Genomic DNA, 15,355 nt, shown 5'->3' with positions numbered 1-15,355 from the left:
GGGAAGGGGCAGGGTTTGAGGAGGGAGATGAAGAGGAACGGAGAGAGGTAGGGTTTGAAGAGGGAGATGATGAGTGAAGGGGAGGTTTTGAGGAGGGAGATGAAGAGGAATGGAGAGAGGGGTAGGGTTTGTGGAGGGAGATGAAGAGGAATGGAGAGAGGTAGGGTTTGAAGAGGGAGATGATGAGTGAAGGGGAGGTTTTGAGGAGGGAGATGAAGAGGAATGGAGAGAGGGGTAGGGTTTGTGGAGGGAGATGAAGAGGAATGGAGAGAGGTAGGGTTTGAAGAGGGAGATGATGAGTGAAGGGGAGGTTTTGAGGTGGGAGATGAAGAGGAATGGAGAATGGAGAGAGGGGAAGGCGATGGGAGACAGGGGTCGGGACGATGAGAGCGGGGGAGCTCCTGTCCCGCCACCCGGGGGTGGAGGCCTCTCCTCCGGCCTGTCCTGGCCCCACCCCGGGACCCCACCCCGCCGTGGGCGGGCCCCTGGGCCGCTATAAGAGCGGCGGCGGCCGGCGGGCCGGGCGCTTTGCTTCTGCTACCTCGCCCCCCTTTCCCAATGTTGCGGCTTCCCCCGCTGCTGCTGGCGGCCGGCTGGGCGCTGCTGGCCGCCGGCTCCGGCTCCGGGACCAGGACCAGGACCAGGACCGAGCCCGAGGCCGGGGCTGGGCCGGGGCCGGTCCGCTGCCCGCCCTGCACGGCCGAGCGCCGAGCCCGCTGCCCGGTGCCGCAGGGCTGCGAGGAGCTGGTGCGGGAGCCGGGCTGCGGCTGCTGCGGGACCTGCGCCCTGGCCAAGGGCCGCCTGTGCGGCGTCTACACGGCCCGCTGCGGCTCGGGGCTGCGCTGCTACCCGCGCCGGGGCTGCTCCCGGCCGCTCCACTCGCTCATGCGGGGCCGCGGCGTCTGCATGGAGGCGGCCGAGGTGGAGCTGCTGCGGGGCTCGCTGCCCGGGACAGGTAGGACCGGGGTCCGCTCCGGAGACGGGGAGGTGGGTGGGGTGTCCCGGGACAGGGAGGTGGGTGTCCCGGTTCAGGGAGGTAGGTGGGTAGGATGTTTCCCATAGTGGGAGAGTCTAGGACCAGAGGACACAGATAGAGTGGATGTGGAGAGGATGTTTCCTACAGTGGGGGAGTCTAGGACCAGAGGACACAGATAGAGTGGATGTGGAGAGGATGTTTCCTATAGTGGGGGAGTCTAGGACCAGAGGACACAGATAGAGTGGATGTGGAGAGGATGTTTCCTATAGTTGGGGGAGTCTAGGACCAGAGGACACAGATAGAGTGGATGTGGAAAGGATGTTTCCTATAGTGGGGGAGTCTAGGACCAGAGGACACAGATAGAGTGGATGTGGGTAGGATGTTTCCCATAGTGGGAGAGTCTAGGACCAGAGGACACAGATAGAGTGGATGTGGAGAGGATGTTTCCCATAGTGGGGGAGTCTAGGACCAGAGGACACAGATAGAGTGGATGTGGAAAGGATGTTTCCTATAGTGGGGGAGTCTAGGACCAGAGGACACAGATAGAGTGGATGTGGAGAGGATGTTTCCTATAGTGGGGGAGTCTAGGACCAGAGGGCACAGCCTCAGAATAGAGGGACATTCATTTAGAACAGAGATGAGGAGGAATTTCTTTAGCCAGAGGGTGGTGAATCTGTGGAATTCATTGTCACAGACGTCTCTGGAGGCCAAGTCATTGGGTGTTTTTAAAGCGAAGGTCCTTGATTCGTCAGGGTGTGAAAGGTTACGGGGAGAAGGCAGGAGAACGGGGTTGAGAGGGATAGTAAATCAGATGTGATGGAATGGGGAGGAAACTCGACGGGCTGAATGGCCTGATTCTGCTCCCATGTCTTGTGGTCCGGCGTTTTCTCAGCTCTGTGAGGCGTTTGGGGAGGTCGCGCTGGTCTGTGTGAGCTGTAGAAAGGAAGCCCTCTGCCTCTTGGCCGGAGTTGGGGTTGTGGGGGGCTCACGCTGGGACGTGTGGCTCGTTCGCGGTTTACAGTGGGGCCGCTCGGCGGGGCTGCAGGCCTCCCTCCCACCTCCGTAAGGATGACCTGTGAAACTCGTGACTGTTTCTAAACTCTGAGGGGCATGGCTCTGCGAAGTGGTCGCTTTGCTCGATGTCGAGCTGTGTGGTGGCAGTTTCAAACTAATTCTTTTGGCTTCTGATGGCGAATTTGAATTGGCTCCGCGTGACGCATTTGGGAAGGGACTGTGTAAATACCGCTAACAATCTATACGCGGTAACGGCGCATCGAGCCCCGAGGAGGGGCCTCGGTCCAAGACGCCGACTTGTTTGTAGAGTAGCTTTTGTCCGGATGGTGTCGTTGAAAGTGCGTCACGATGACGGAAAGTGCAAACCTATCTACGCGGCAAGGGCGACGGTATTGGGGCTCGCGATCAGTTCCCGCCGCTGTCGCCTGAGGAGTTTCTACGTCCTGCCCGTGGAGGTTTCCTCAGGGTGCTCTGGTTTCCTCCCGGCGGTCCACAGACGTACCGGTTAGTGGGTTGATTGGCCGTGATTGGGTGGGGTTAAGCGAGGGGGTTGCTGGCTGGGTGGGGGGCGGGTGACGGGGAAGCGGCTCGTTGGGCCGGGAGGGTCTGTTCCGTGCTGTACCGTCGAAGTGAACTTCAGTAAATAAAACACAAAATGACGCTAGTGGAAAGCAAGGCCAAATAAATAGCAAGGTTTTGGGCCGGCGTTTAAAAGTGCCAACCGAGTCCGCGTCCCTTATTGTTTCAGGGACAGGGAGGTGGGCTGGGGTCCTTGGGCAGGGAGGTGGGTTTGGGGGGGGATCTTGGGTCGGGGAGGAAGGTTTGTGTGGGTTTGGGGGGGGGTCCCGGGTCGGGTTGGAAGGTTTGCGTGGGTGGGGGGGGGGACCCGGGTCGGGGAGGAAGGTTTGTGTGGGGCTGGGGTCCCGGGTCGGGGAGGAAGGTTTGTGTGGGGCTGGGGTCCCGGGTCGGGGAGGAAGGTTTATGTTGGTGGGGGGGGTCCCGGGTCGGGGAGGAAGGTTGTTGGGGGTGGGTCCCGGGTCGGGGAGGAAGGTTTGTGGGGGGGGGGGCCGGGTCGGGGTGGAAGGTTTGTGGGGGGGGGGTCCCGGGTCGGGGAGGAAGGTTTATGTTGGTGGGGGGGGGTCCCGGGTTGGGGAGGAAGGTTGTTGGGGGTGGGTCCCGGGTTGGGGAGGAAGGTTTGTGGGGGGGGGGGGCCGGGTCGGGGTGGAAGGTTTGTGGGGGGGGGGTCCCGGGTCGGGGAGGAAGGTTTGTTGGTGGGGGGGGGTCCTGGGTTGGGGAGGAAGGTTGTTGGGGGGGGGGGTTCCGGGTCGGGGAGGAAGGTTTGTGGGTGGGGGGCTGTCCCGGGTCGGGGAGGAAGGTTTTCGTGGGGGGGTCCCGGGTCAGGGTGGAAGGTTCGGGGGGGGGGGGGGCTGCGTTTTATTGTCTTAGCGATTGAATTCCACAGTTTAGGACTATCTTTCTGAAGGTGATTGTTTAAACTGATGAGACGGGGTCGGGAGAAGACTCGAGAGCTTGATCGAGCCAGACTGTAAAACTAAAACGATCCTCTGACGTACCCCGGTCCCGGATCGCTGAAAACTTTAAAAATCAATTCTAGCAGTTAACAGGAAGGCAAGTGGTGGAGGATCCCCACCAATCTCTTTGACCCATGACCGTCGGGAAGGAGGTACAGGAGCATCAGGACCAGGACTGTCAGACTGGGTAACAGCTCCTTCCCTCAAGCTGTCAGACTAATGAATTCCCCGTCACCACCCGGGTCTCATCACCACCACCCATCCCACAATCTCTCTGACCCACCACCGTCGGGAAGGAGGTACAGGAGCATCAGGACTAGGACTGTCAGACTGGGTAACAGCTTCTTCCCTCGGGCTGTGAGACTAATGAATTCCCTGTCACCATTGGGGTCTCGTCACTGGGACAGCGAGCTGTTTACGGTTTACCCGCGCTGGCGCACTACGTGCATTTTTGAATAATATTTTATTAATTTGTTTATGGTAATAATTTGCTTTATGAGCTGCATGCGATACATGCTGTGAGGGTGCACAGTGCTCCCGGGGGGGGAGTTTCGTTTCGTTCGGTTGTAGATACGTACGGTCAGATGACGGTAAACTTGAAGTTAGGACGGGAGTGATGCTGCCTGACCTGCTGAGGTTCTCCGGCATTCGGTGTGTGTTACTCGTTACGGCGACCCAGGTGTTTGTGCCGATCCCTGCAGCGTTTCCGACAGCTGCTGGGGTCACCTCTGAGCCCTCAGACGTCAATATTTCAGGTAGCGTGTGAAGTTGGCCTGCAGTTATGTTTTATTCAGCTTGAAGAGCTCTGGGCCAGAGGGAAGGGTATTTAACTCTGCGCCTGCGTCTCTGAAGAAATTTGATGGCTCTGGGCCTATGCTCGCTGGAGTTTAGAAGAACGGGTGGGGCGGGGGGGCGGTAAATCTCACTGAATATTGACATCTCTACATAGAGTGGATGTGGAGAGGATGTTTCCTGCAGTGGGGGAGTCTCGGACCAGAGGACACAGATAGAGTGGATGTGGAGAGGATGTTTCCTATAGTGGGGGAGTCTAGGACCAGAGGACACAGATAGAGTGGATGTGGAGAGGATATTTCCAATAGTGGGGGAGTCTAGGACCAGAGGACACAGATAGAGTGGATGTGGAGAGGATGTTTCCTATAGTGGGGGAGTCTAGGACCAGAGGACACAGATAGAGTGGATGTGGAGAGGATGTTTCCTATAGTGGAGGAATCTAGGACCAGAGGACACAGATAGAGTGAATGTGGAGAGGATGTTTCCTATAGTGGGGGAGTCGAGGACCAGAGGGCACAACCTCAAAATCGAGGGTCATCTATTTAGAACAGAGATGAGGGAGAATTTCTTTAGCTAGTGGGTGGTGAATGTGTGGAATTCATTGCCACAGACAGATGTGGAGGACAAGACATGATTCGTTATATGATGTGGACGATCTCGGTCTTTCCAGGACCATGATTGTTCTTGGCAAACTTTTCTACAGAAGTGGTTTCCCATCGTCTTCTTCTGGGCAGTGTCTTTCCAAGACGGGTTTCCCCTAGCCATTATCAATACTCTTCAGAGGTTGGTTGCCTGGCGTCAGTGATCGCATCACCAGGACTTGTGATCTGCACCGGCTGCTCGTACGACCGTCCACCACCTGCTCCCATGGTTTCACCTGACCCTGATCGGGGGGCTAAGCGGGTGCTACACCTTGCCCAGGTAAGGAAGGAAGGAGCATCTTACACCTCCTTCAGTAGGGACGCATCTCCACCCCGCCATCCCACTGGGTACACCTAAAGCAGAGGTTGGCTGGTTCTTGATTAGTCGGGCTGTCAAAGCCTACGGGGAGAAGGCAGGAGAATGGGGTTGAGAGGGATAGTAAATCAGCATGGCAGAGCAGTCTCAATGGGCTGAGTGGCCTAAATCTGCTGCTGTGTCCTCGTGGTCTAGGTGGGATGGACATTGCTGGAATTTGCCCTTTTCCGCTCCTTGCCAATGACGTTGGATCCAAAGGGGTTTCTGTCTGGCCGATGATACAGTATTTCAATGCATGTTTGAGGCCCGAGGATCAGTGCATTCCCTTTTCCCGGGTGATTCACGGTTAACTCTTCGGAATATTGGAAGAACTCCGACAGGGAAGGGTTCAATCTTTAACCAGGGCCCCCCCTCCCCCGTGGCAGGGCTCTGTGATTCTGCCCTCTGTCAGCCGTTGAGAAGGGTGAACACACAGCACGGACTGGGCAGCATCTCTGACTCACGATGTTGTGCCAGCCTTTTCCTCTGAGGCCTCTGTCAGTCAGGGTCAACTGTGGATGTGGCGTCCTAGTTGTCTAGATACGCAAGCCCGGGCAGCACGATGTGGAGAGCGAGCTGTTGCCCGTGTAGCAGGCTCCCCCTCGCCACGCAGCTGATGAACCCAAAGGAACGACGCAGACTGATACAGTTTGGCACTGGGAGTTGCCAGTCAGCGTTGAACTCAATACAGGACTGCCTTATGGTCTCCAGCTCCCGATTTTTCCCTCGGGGTTCACTCCTGAAGCCTTCCCCCATGAGTGGGTCGAGCTGCAAGGCAGCGGGAGGTTTGAGATCAGAGTTTTCCTTCTCCTAGATGAGCTGCCAACCACGGCTGACGAGCCCCATCTGCCCGAAGCGACTGGTTTTAAGGTGCCAGTAACCCGCCTTTGCCCCTTCTCCTGCCAGTAGACACGGTTCCACCGGGTTTAGTAGCTAAACCACACGTGAAGACCGGGAACTGGACTTGTTTGCTTGACATGCTGGCCATTGGGAGCATTTCACAGGCAGTGGAACCTTGTCCCCATTATCATTCACAGCTATAATAACTTTAAAGAGCCAATCTTTTAACCTTCTGCACGATCAACCTAGCCCTTCCCTCGCACATGGCCCCCCACTTTTCTATCATTCATGTGCCCATCTTAAAAAAAAATGTTTTAAATGTCCTTAATACCACCATCCCTGGCAGGGCTGTCCACACACACTCTATTTCAAAAAAAAAACTTAGCCTGTGACATCATGTGACTTTATTGTCACCAAACAATTGATACTAGAACGTACAATCATCACAGTGATATCTGATTTTGCGCTTCCCGCTCCCTGGAGTACAAATCCATAGTAAATATTAAACATTTAAATTATGAATCATAAATAGAAAATAGAAAAATGGGAAGTAAGGTAGTGCAAAAAAAAACCGAGAGGCAGGTCGGGATATTTGGTGGGTACGGCCCAGATCCGGGTCAGGATCCGTTCAGCAGTCTTATCACAGTTGGAAAGAAGCTGTTCCCAAATCTGGCCGTACGAGTCTTCAAGCTCCTGAGCCTTCTCCCGGAGGGAAGAGGGACGAAAAGTATACTTTTCTTACTTTCCTACGAACTCTTTAAAACGCTGCCTCTTCATATTGGCCGTTTCCACCCCGCGGAATGAAGTCCCCAGCTGTCCGCTCGATCTGTGCCTCCTATCATCCTGTACACCTCTGAGTCGCCCCTCGTCCTCTGGGTAGTAAGCCCCCATGGCCGCGTTGGGGTTAGCGAGGCGCTCTCCCAGCTCGGGGGTGTTCTGGAGTTCAGAGTTCAAATCCGGTTTCCGCCCACGGTCCAAAGGCGCTGCGGGTGGGTTCACCGGTCGTTGTAAAATGTCCCGCAGTTAGGTTGGAGTTCAAAGCGATTTTATTATCAAAGTGCATCAATGTCACCGTACACAACCCTAAGGTTCTACACAACCCTAAGGTTCCTTTCTTGCGGGCATACTCAATAAATCTATAGAATAGTAGATTCACGCAGAGAGTGGTGACGGTGTGGAACGCGCTGCTACGCAGGTTGACTCTGTGGTTAAGAAGGCATACGATGCATTGGCCTTCATCAATCGTGGGATTGAGTTTAAGAGCCGAGAGGTAATGTTGCAGCTATATAGGACCGTGGTCAGACCCCACTTGGAGTACTGTGATCAGTTCTGGTCGCCTCACTACAGGAAGGACGTGGAAACCATAGAAAGGGTGCAGAGGAGATTTACAAGGATGTTGCCTGGATTGGGGAGCATGCCTTATGAAAACAGGTTGAGTGAACTTGGCCTTTTCTCCTTGGAGCGACGGAGGATGAGAGGTGACCTGATAGAGGTGTATAAGATGATGAGAGGCATTGATCGTGTGGATAGTCAGAGGCTTTTCCCCAGGGCTGAAATGGCTAGCATGAGAGGGCACAGTTTTAAGGAACTTGGAAGTAGGTACAGAGGAGATGTCAGGGGTAAGTTTTTTATGCAGAGAGTGGTGAGTGTGTGGAATGGGCTGCCGGCGACGGTGGTGGAGGTGGATACGATAGGGTCTTTTAAGAGACTCCTGGACCAGGTATGTGGAGCTTAGGAAAATAGAGGGCTGTGGGTAACCCTAGGTAATTTCTAAGGTAGGGACATGTTCGGCACAGCTTTGTGGGCTGAAGGGCCTGTATTGTGCTGTAGGTTTTCTATGTTTCTATATTAACCATAACAGAATCAGTGTAAGACCACACCAGCTCGAGCGTTCAACCGGAGTGCAGAAGACGTCAAACTGTGTGCAAATTCAGACAGAAAGAAGTAATAATGCTTTATACTTTATTGTCGCCAAACAATGGATACTAGAACGTACAACCATCACAGCGATATTTGATTCTGTGCTTCCCGCTCCCTGAATTACAAATCGATAGTAAATATTAAAAATTTTAAATTATAAATCATAAATAGAAAATAGAAAAATGGGAAGTAAGGTAGTGCAAAAAAACCGAGAGGCAGGTCCGGATATTTGGAGGGTACGGCCCAGATCCGGGTCAGGATCCGTTCAGCAGTCTTATCACAGTTGGAAAGAAGCTGTTCTCAAATCTGGCCGTACGAGTCTTCAAGCTCCTGAACCTTCTCCCGGAGGGAAGAGGGACGAAAAGTGTGTGTCTTGATTATCCTGGCAGCACTGCTCCGACAGCGTGCGGTGTAAAGTGAGTCCAAGGACGGAAGATTGGTTTGTGTGATGTGCTGGGCTGTGTTCACGATCTTCTGCAGTTTCTTCCGGTCTTGGACAGGACAACTTCCATACCAGGTTGTGATGCACCCTGGAAGAATGCTTTCTACGGTGCATCTATAAAAATTAGTGACGGTTTTAGGGGACAGGCCAAATTTCTTTAGTTTTCTCAGGAAGTAAAGGCACTGGTGGGCCTTCTTGGCAGTGGACTCTGCTTGGTTGGACCAAGTCAGGTCATTTGTGATATTGACCCCGAGGAGCTTAAAGCTTTTGACCTGTTCCATTTGTGCACCACAATAATAGATAAATAAGCAATTAAGCAGAATTGTAGGTTTGCTGTCGTGACTTGGTGCAGAGGGCCTATTCCGCATGCTCTCTCTCCCTCCCTGTCAGTAAATACCTGCCCTCACTGGGTGTGTTTTTCAAACTGAGAGCCTCTCACTCGCACAGTATGCCTGACCTTGCAGGCTGCTGGACAGAGTTAATGATTGCCGAAGTTAGCAAGCACATCGTGAGATCGGGGATGGGCAGCCGTTTCAGTTCGCCCCTCTGCCATCCTGCCCAGGTTTAATGTTCTGATTTTACAGGCACATATTTCCCCACCCCCTCCAGCTGTGCACTTCAAGGCTTTGAGCTGCGAGTGCTTATTTTTGTTCGGAGAAGTCGTTTCCGACTCGCCTTCCTGGCTGCAGTCAATGCTGTGAAATCCCACGGCCACAGTTGTTATCGTTGGCCGACGCCGTCCAATTGTGGAACATCTGGGGTTTATCGGGCACAGGCTGGGGTCAGGCACCAGAGTTTAGAGTTTCACTGCTCCGTTCTCTGGGAAAATTGTCAGCAGATGGGATTCAGCTGCAGGTGATGTCAGGGCGCTGACTCTGCAGAAAGTTTTGTGTGTGTGTGTGTGTGTGTGTGTGTGTGTGTGTGTGAGTGCGTTTGTGTGTGTGCATGAGAGTGCGTTGTGTGTGTGCGCGCAAGAGAGTGCATTGTGTGCGCGCAAGAGAGTGTGCGCGCGAGAGTGCGTTGTGTGTGTGCGCGCAAGAGAGTGCGTTGTGTGCGCGCAAGAGAGTGTGCGCGCGAGAGTGCGTTGTGTGTGCGCGCGCGAGAGTGCGTTGTGTGTGCGCGCGCGAGAGTGCGTTTCGTGTGTGCGCGCGCGAGAGTGCGTTTCGTGTGTGCGCGTGCGAGAGTGCGTTTCGTGTGTGTGCGCGCGAGTGCGTTGTGTGTGCGCGTGCGAGAGTGCGTTTTGTGTGTGCGCGTGCGAGAGTGCGTTTTGTGTGTGCGCGCGCGAGAGTGCATTGTGTGCGCGCTTTGTGCATGCGAGAGTGCGTTTCCTGTGTGTGTGTGTGTGCGTGCATGCGACTGTGTTTTGTGTGTGTGTGCGCGTGAGAGTGCATTTTGTGTGTGTGCGCGAGCGAGAGCACTGCGTGTGTGCGAGTGTGTCCTGTGCGTATGCGTGTTCAGCAGGCCAGGCACCATCTACAGAAAAGAGTAAACAGTCGACATTTTGGGCTAAGAGCCGTCGTCAGGAGACTGGCGAGGAAGGGAGATGGAGTCAGAGTGGGAAGGTGGGGAGGGATGGAGGGACGGAAGTACAAGGTAGTAGGTGAGAGGTGAAACCGGTGGTGGGGTTTGAAGTAAAGAGCTGGGAAGTCGATTGGTGAAATAGATAAAGGGCTGGAGGAGGGGGAATTTTGCAGGGGAGAACAGAAGGCCGCGGAAGAAGGAAGAGGGGGGAGCAGCACTGGAGGGGAGTGATGGGCAGATAAGGAGATGGGGGAGAGAGGGAAATTTGAATGGTGAAGTAGCGGAGCGAGACAATGACTGGAATTGGAGAAACCAATGTTCACGCCATCAGGTTGGAGGCTACCCAGACGGAATACAAGATGTTGTTCCTCCAACCTGAGTGTGGCCTCGTCACGGACAGTGGAGGAGGCCGTGGACTGGCATGTCCTGAATAGGAATAGGAAGTAGAATTGAAATGGGTGGATACCGGGAGATCCCGCTTTTTTTTTCTTGTTGTGCGGTCTGTGGGAGGAAACCAGAGCACCCGGAGGAAACCCACGCGCGAACGGGAAGGAACGTTACGGAGCTGGACGCCGCCAAGCGGTGATGGAGTCGCGCGAACTGTGGCGGGGGAGAAGGTTACGGGGAGAAGGCGGGATGATAAATGGGCCACGACGGAATGGCGGGGCACACCCGACGGGCGAGTGGTCCAATTCTTCTCCTTGGTCTTACGGGAGGGGGCAAAGCTGGGCTCATGCACAGGTCACTTTTGGCGAGTTCCTCGACGGCTAGAGACAGAGAGAGAGTAATCGGCTGCTTGTGGCGGTTAAGGGCCTGTTTGCTGGTGGTATATCCACATCTATGCAGTAAGGACCCGCTGTTACGTAAAGGAAATGCCTAGGATGCATATTTGGAGATGTGCCAATGCACAGGACTGGAGAAAGCTGCAGACGTCTGCGAACTGAGCCAGCTCTACTACAGGGCACTGGCCTTCTCAGCATCCAGGGCATCTTCAAAAGCCCCCCATCACTCAGGCCCGTGGCCTGTCCTCATTGCTGCCTACAGGGAGGGAGGTACAGGAGCCCGAAGGCACACACTCGATGTGTTAGAGGCAGCCCCTCCTCCTCCGCCATCCGATTTCTGAACGGTACGGTTACCTTTTGTGACTTTAGAACACTTAACTAACTCAAAGGAAGACACGGGAGTCCGGGAACGCGGGACTGACTTCGTGTTTACTTGAGACGAGGCGCGCACGTGTCACGGTGTGTACGATTCACGTATTTTTACATATAACCCCTAATGAATTATTTAAATGAATAACAGTGTGTCGGCGTGTGGCCAAGTGGTTAAGGCGTCCGTCTAGTGACCTGAAGGTCGCTAGTTCGAGCCTCGGCTGTGACAGCGTGTTTGTGTCCTTGAGCAAGGCGCTTAATCACACATTGCTCTGCGACGACACCGGTGCCAAGCTGTATCGGTCCTAATGCCCTTCCCTTGGACAACATCGGTGTCGTGGAGAGGGGAGACTTGCAGCATGGGCAACTGCTGGTCTTCTGTTCAACCTTGCCCAGGCCTGTGCCCTGGAAACCTTCCAAAGGTGCAAATCCATAGTCTCACGAGACTAACACATGCCGATATATATAAAAGAACAACAGCGCTTAATCAGACATTATATACAAGATTACTCAGATATTGGTTGAGTTGTTTTCCAGCCTTGGCAAGTTCATAAAAACATAAGAACTAGGAGCAGGAGTCGGCCATCTGGCCTGTCGAGCCTGCCCCGCCATTCAATAAGATCATGGCTGATCTCCACCTACCTGCCTTTTCCCCATAAACCTTAATTCCCCTGCTATGCACAAATCTATCCAACCCTGTCTTAGATATATTTACTGAGGTAGCTTCCACTGCTTCATTGGGCAGAGAATTCCACAGATTCACCACTCTCTGGGAAAAGCAGTTCCTCCTCATCTCCGTCCTAAATCTACTCCCCCGAATCTTGAGGCTGTGTTCCCTAGTTCTGGTCTCACCTACCAGTGGAATCAACTTTCCTGCCTCTATCTTATCTATCCCTTTCATAATTTTATATGTCTCTATGAGTTCTCCTCTCATCCTTCTCAATTCAAGTAAGTACAGTCCCAGGTGACTTAATTTCTCCTCACAGTCTGACCCCCTCATCTCTGGAATCAACCTGGTGAACCTCCTCTGCACTGTCTCCAAAGCTGGTATATCCTTCCTCAAGTATGGAGACCAGAACTACACACAGTACTCCAGGTGTGGCCTCACCAGTACCCTGTACAGTTGCAGCATAACCTCCTTGCTCTTAAATTCAATCCCTCTGGCAATGAAAGCCAACAATTCATTTGACTTCTTGATAGCCTGCTGCACCTGCAATCCAGCCTTTTGTGATTCATGCACAAGCACCCCCAAGTCCCTCTGCACAGCAGCGTGTTGCAATCTCTTACCATTTAAATAATAATTTGATCTTCCATTTTTCCTTCCAAAGTGGATGACCTTGCATTTACCAACATTGTACTCCACCTGCCAGACCCTTTACCCACTCACCTAACCTATCTCTACCTCTCTGCAGACCGCAAACTGCTGCTCATAAAATTCAAGTAACACGGAAGAAAATTATTGCCACTTGGAATGCAAGAACCCTATATCAAGCAGGAAGTTTGGACAATGTGATAAATGAAATGGAGAGACTAACAATTAACATCATGGGAATTAGCGAAGTTCATTGGACAGGTGCTGGAACATGTCAGAATAGAAATAGAACTAATTTATTCTTGTGGAACATCCCATACTAATGGAGTAGGAATTCTTATGGATGAAAACATGGCAAAAAGTGTTTTGGGACATTGGGCAATGTCAGAAAGAGTGCTCTTTGTTAGATTCAGAGGACAACCATTTGATTTAGCAATTTTGTTCAAAGGCATGGACAGAGTGGATGTGGCAAAGTTGTTTCCCATGATGGAGGAGTCTAGTACGAGAGGGCATGACTTAAGGATTGAAGGGCGCCCATTCAGAACAGAAATGCAAAGAAATTTTTGTAGTCAGAGGGTGGTGAATCTATGGAATTTGTTGCCACGGGCAGCAGTGGAAGCCAAGTCATTGGGTGTATTTAAGGCAGAGATTGATAGGTATCTGAGTAGCCAGGGCGTCAAAGGTTATGGTGAGAAGGCGGGGGAGTGGGACTAAATGGGAGAATGGATCAGCTCATGATAAAATGGCAGAGCAGACTCGATGGGCCGAATGGCCAACTTCTGCTCCTTTGTCTTATGGTCTTATTATATGCACCAACAACAGATGGAACAAATGAGGATATAGATAAGTTCTATGAAGAGCTTGAACAAGCAAAGAATGGACGCAAATCTCAAGATATTGTTATTGTCATGGGAGATCTAAATGCTAAAGTAGGACAAGGTGCTGATGGAAATACCAAAGGAAAATTTGGACTAGGGGAAATGAAAGAGGTGAGAAATGGGTAGAACAGGTCATTATGAATACCTACTTTAAGAACCATCCAAGACTCTTGTGGACCTGGAAAAGTCCAGGTGATAACACCAGAAATCAAATTGACTTTATTACTATAAACCAAAGATTTAGAAACTCAGTGACTCAATAATGCAAAACATATCCAGGTGCACACTGTAATAGTGACCATAACCCAGTAGTATGTCATGTAAAAGTAAAACTTAAAAAACTAAAGAAGCAAAAACCTGAACAATCCCTTGACTACTCACAATTAATTAAAGAAGAAAATGTAAGACAAAAATTTACACTTGATGTAAGGAATAGATTTCAAAGTCTAGAAATAGAACCTGTTGAAGATGATAGCAATCATGTAGAAATGAAATTTAACTCTCTAAAGGATGCCTTGGTAGAATCAGCAAAGTCAGTGATTCCTAAAAAAGAAAAAAGCACAAAGAATAAATGGATGACAGATGAAATCAAAAATCTAATGGAAGAAAGGAGACGGAAGAAAGCAAATCCTATAGAATACAAGTCCTTAGATAAAAAAGTTAAAAGCTTATGTCAAAAAGCCAAAGAAGAATGGTTAAACCAGGAATGTGAACAAATAGAAAGAATCCCTATTACTGATCCAAAAAGGCTACATCAACAAATCAAGAATATCACTGGTAAAAAGCTCCTCTGTTCTTCAGGTGGATGTTTGAAAGCAAAGGACGGTACCATTATCATGGAAAAAGATGAGATTATGAACAGATGGACTGAGTATATTCAGGAATTGTTTGAAGACGATCGAGGCGAAAAACCAGAAATCAAGAAGAACATTGAAGGTCCAAGTATTTTAAAATCTGAAATTCGTAATGCAGCAGATAAGATGAAGAAAGGAAAGGCAGCAGGTCCTGATGAATTAGTAATAGAACAAATTATTGCCCTTGAAGATTATGCAATTGAAAAACTTACTGATTTAATCAATGACATTTATGAGACTGGAATAATACCAGAAGAGATGAAAAATCAGTATTTATCACTCTTCCAAAGAAAGCTGGAACAATAGAATGTGAATCATATAGGACCATAAATTTAATGAGTCATATCACTAACATACTTGTAAGAATTTTGTCAAGAGCTAAAAGTAAGATACAAGCTGAAATAGGTAAAGAACAATGTGGTTCTGTGAAAGACAAAGGGACAAGAAACGCGATATTGATGTTAAGGATATTATCAGAACGAGCTATTCAAGTGCAAAAAGATTTGTTTGTTTTATTGACTACACAAAAGCATTTGATAAAGTGAAGCACAGTAAGTTATTTGAAATATTACAGGAAACTCTAGATCTAGATTCGAAAGACCTCTGCCTAGTCAGAAATTTGTACTGGGAACAAACTTCCGCTGTAAGAATAGATGGAGAAGTGAGTCAGTTTACGAAAATCAGGAGAGGCGTTAGACAAGGGTGTGTTTTGTCCCCTGATTTGTTTAATGTGTACAGTGAAACAATATTACAAAAAATAAGAGACCTCTTAGGAATCAAAGTTGGCGGTGAAAACATCAATAATTTTAGATATGTGGATGACACTGTGTTAATTGCAAGTACGGAGGAAGAACTACAAAACTTAATTGATATAGTTGTTGAAGAGAGTGCAAAAATGGGTATATCAATTGCAAAAAGCAGAATCTATGGTGATATCCAAAAAGAAGGAGAATCCTATCTGCAGGCTGAGAATAAACGGGGAAGACATAAAACAAGTACAGAACTTTTGCTACTTAGGAAGCTGGGTGACATCAGATGGCAGGTGCGACATGGACATCAAAAGAAGAATAGGGATGGCAAAAGACACCTTTACGAGAATGAAGAGTATACTGACCAATACTAAACTA

The 15,355-nt window shown here is 50.7% G+C and overlaps 1 protein-coding gene across 2 annotated transcripts in view; it reads left to right on the top strand.

The window, feature by feature from the left end:
• Nucleotides 1-476: 476 nt before the first annotated feature.
• LOC134340090 (insulin-like growth factor-binding protein 4) overlaps nucleotides 477-15,355 on the top strand; it is a 72,827-nt gene continuing 57,948 nt past the window's right edge. For both annotated transcript variants that reach the window (XM_063036923.1, XM_063036922.1), the window contains exon 1: nucleotides 477-955. In XM_063036923.1, coding sequence (XP_062892993.1) covers nucleotides 559-955 — 397 coding nt within the window. In that variant the 5' untranslated portion in view covers nucleotides 477-558. The remainder of the gene's footprint in view (nucleotides 956-15,355) is intronic.

Source organism: Mobula hypostoma, chromosome X1 (assembly GCF_963921235.1).
Source record: "Mobula hypostoma chromosome X1, sMobHyp1.1, whole genome shotgun sequence".
In the NCBI taxonomy this organism is placed as follows: domain Eukaryota; kingdom Metazoa; phylum Chordata; class Chondrichthyes; order Myliobatiformes; family Myliobatidae; genus Mobula; species Mobula hypostoma.
Note: the sequence above shows the minus strand (reverse complement) of the source record. Positions and strands in the feature narration are given on the sequence as shown.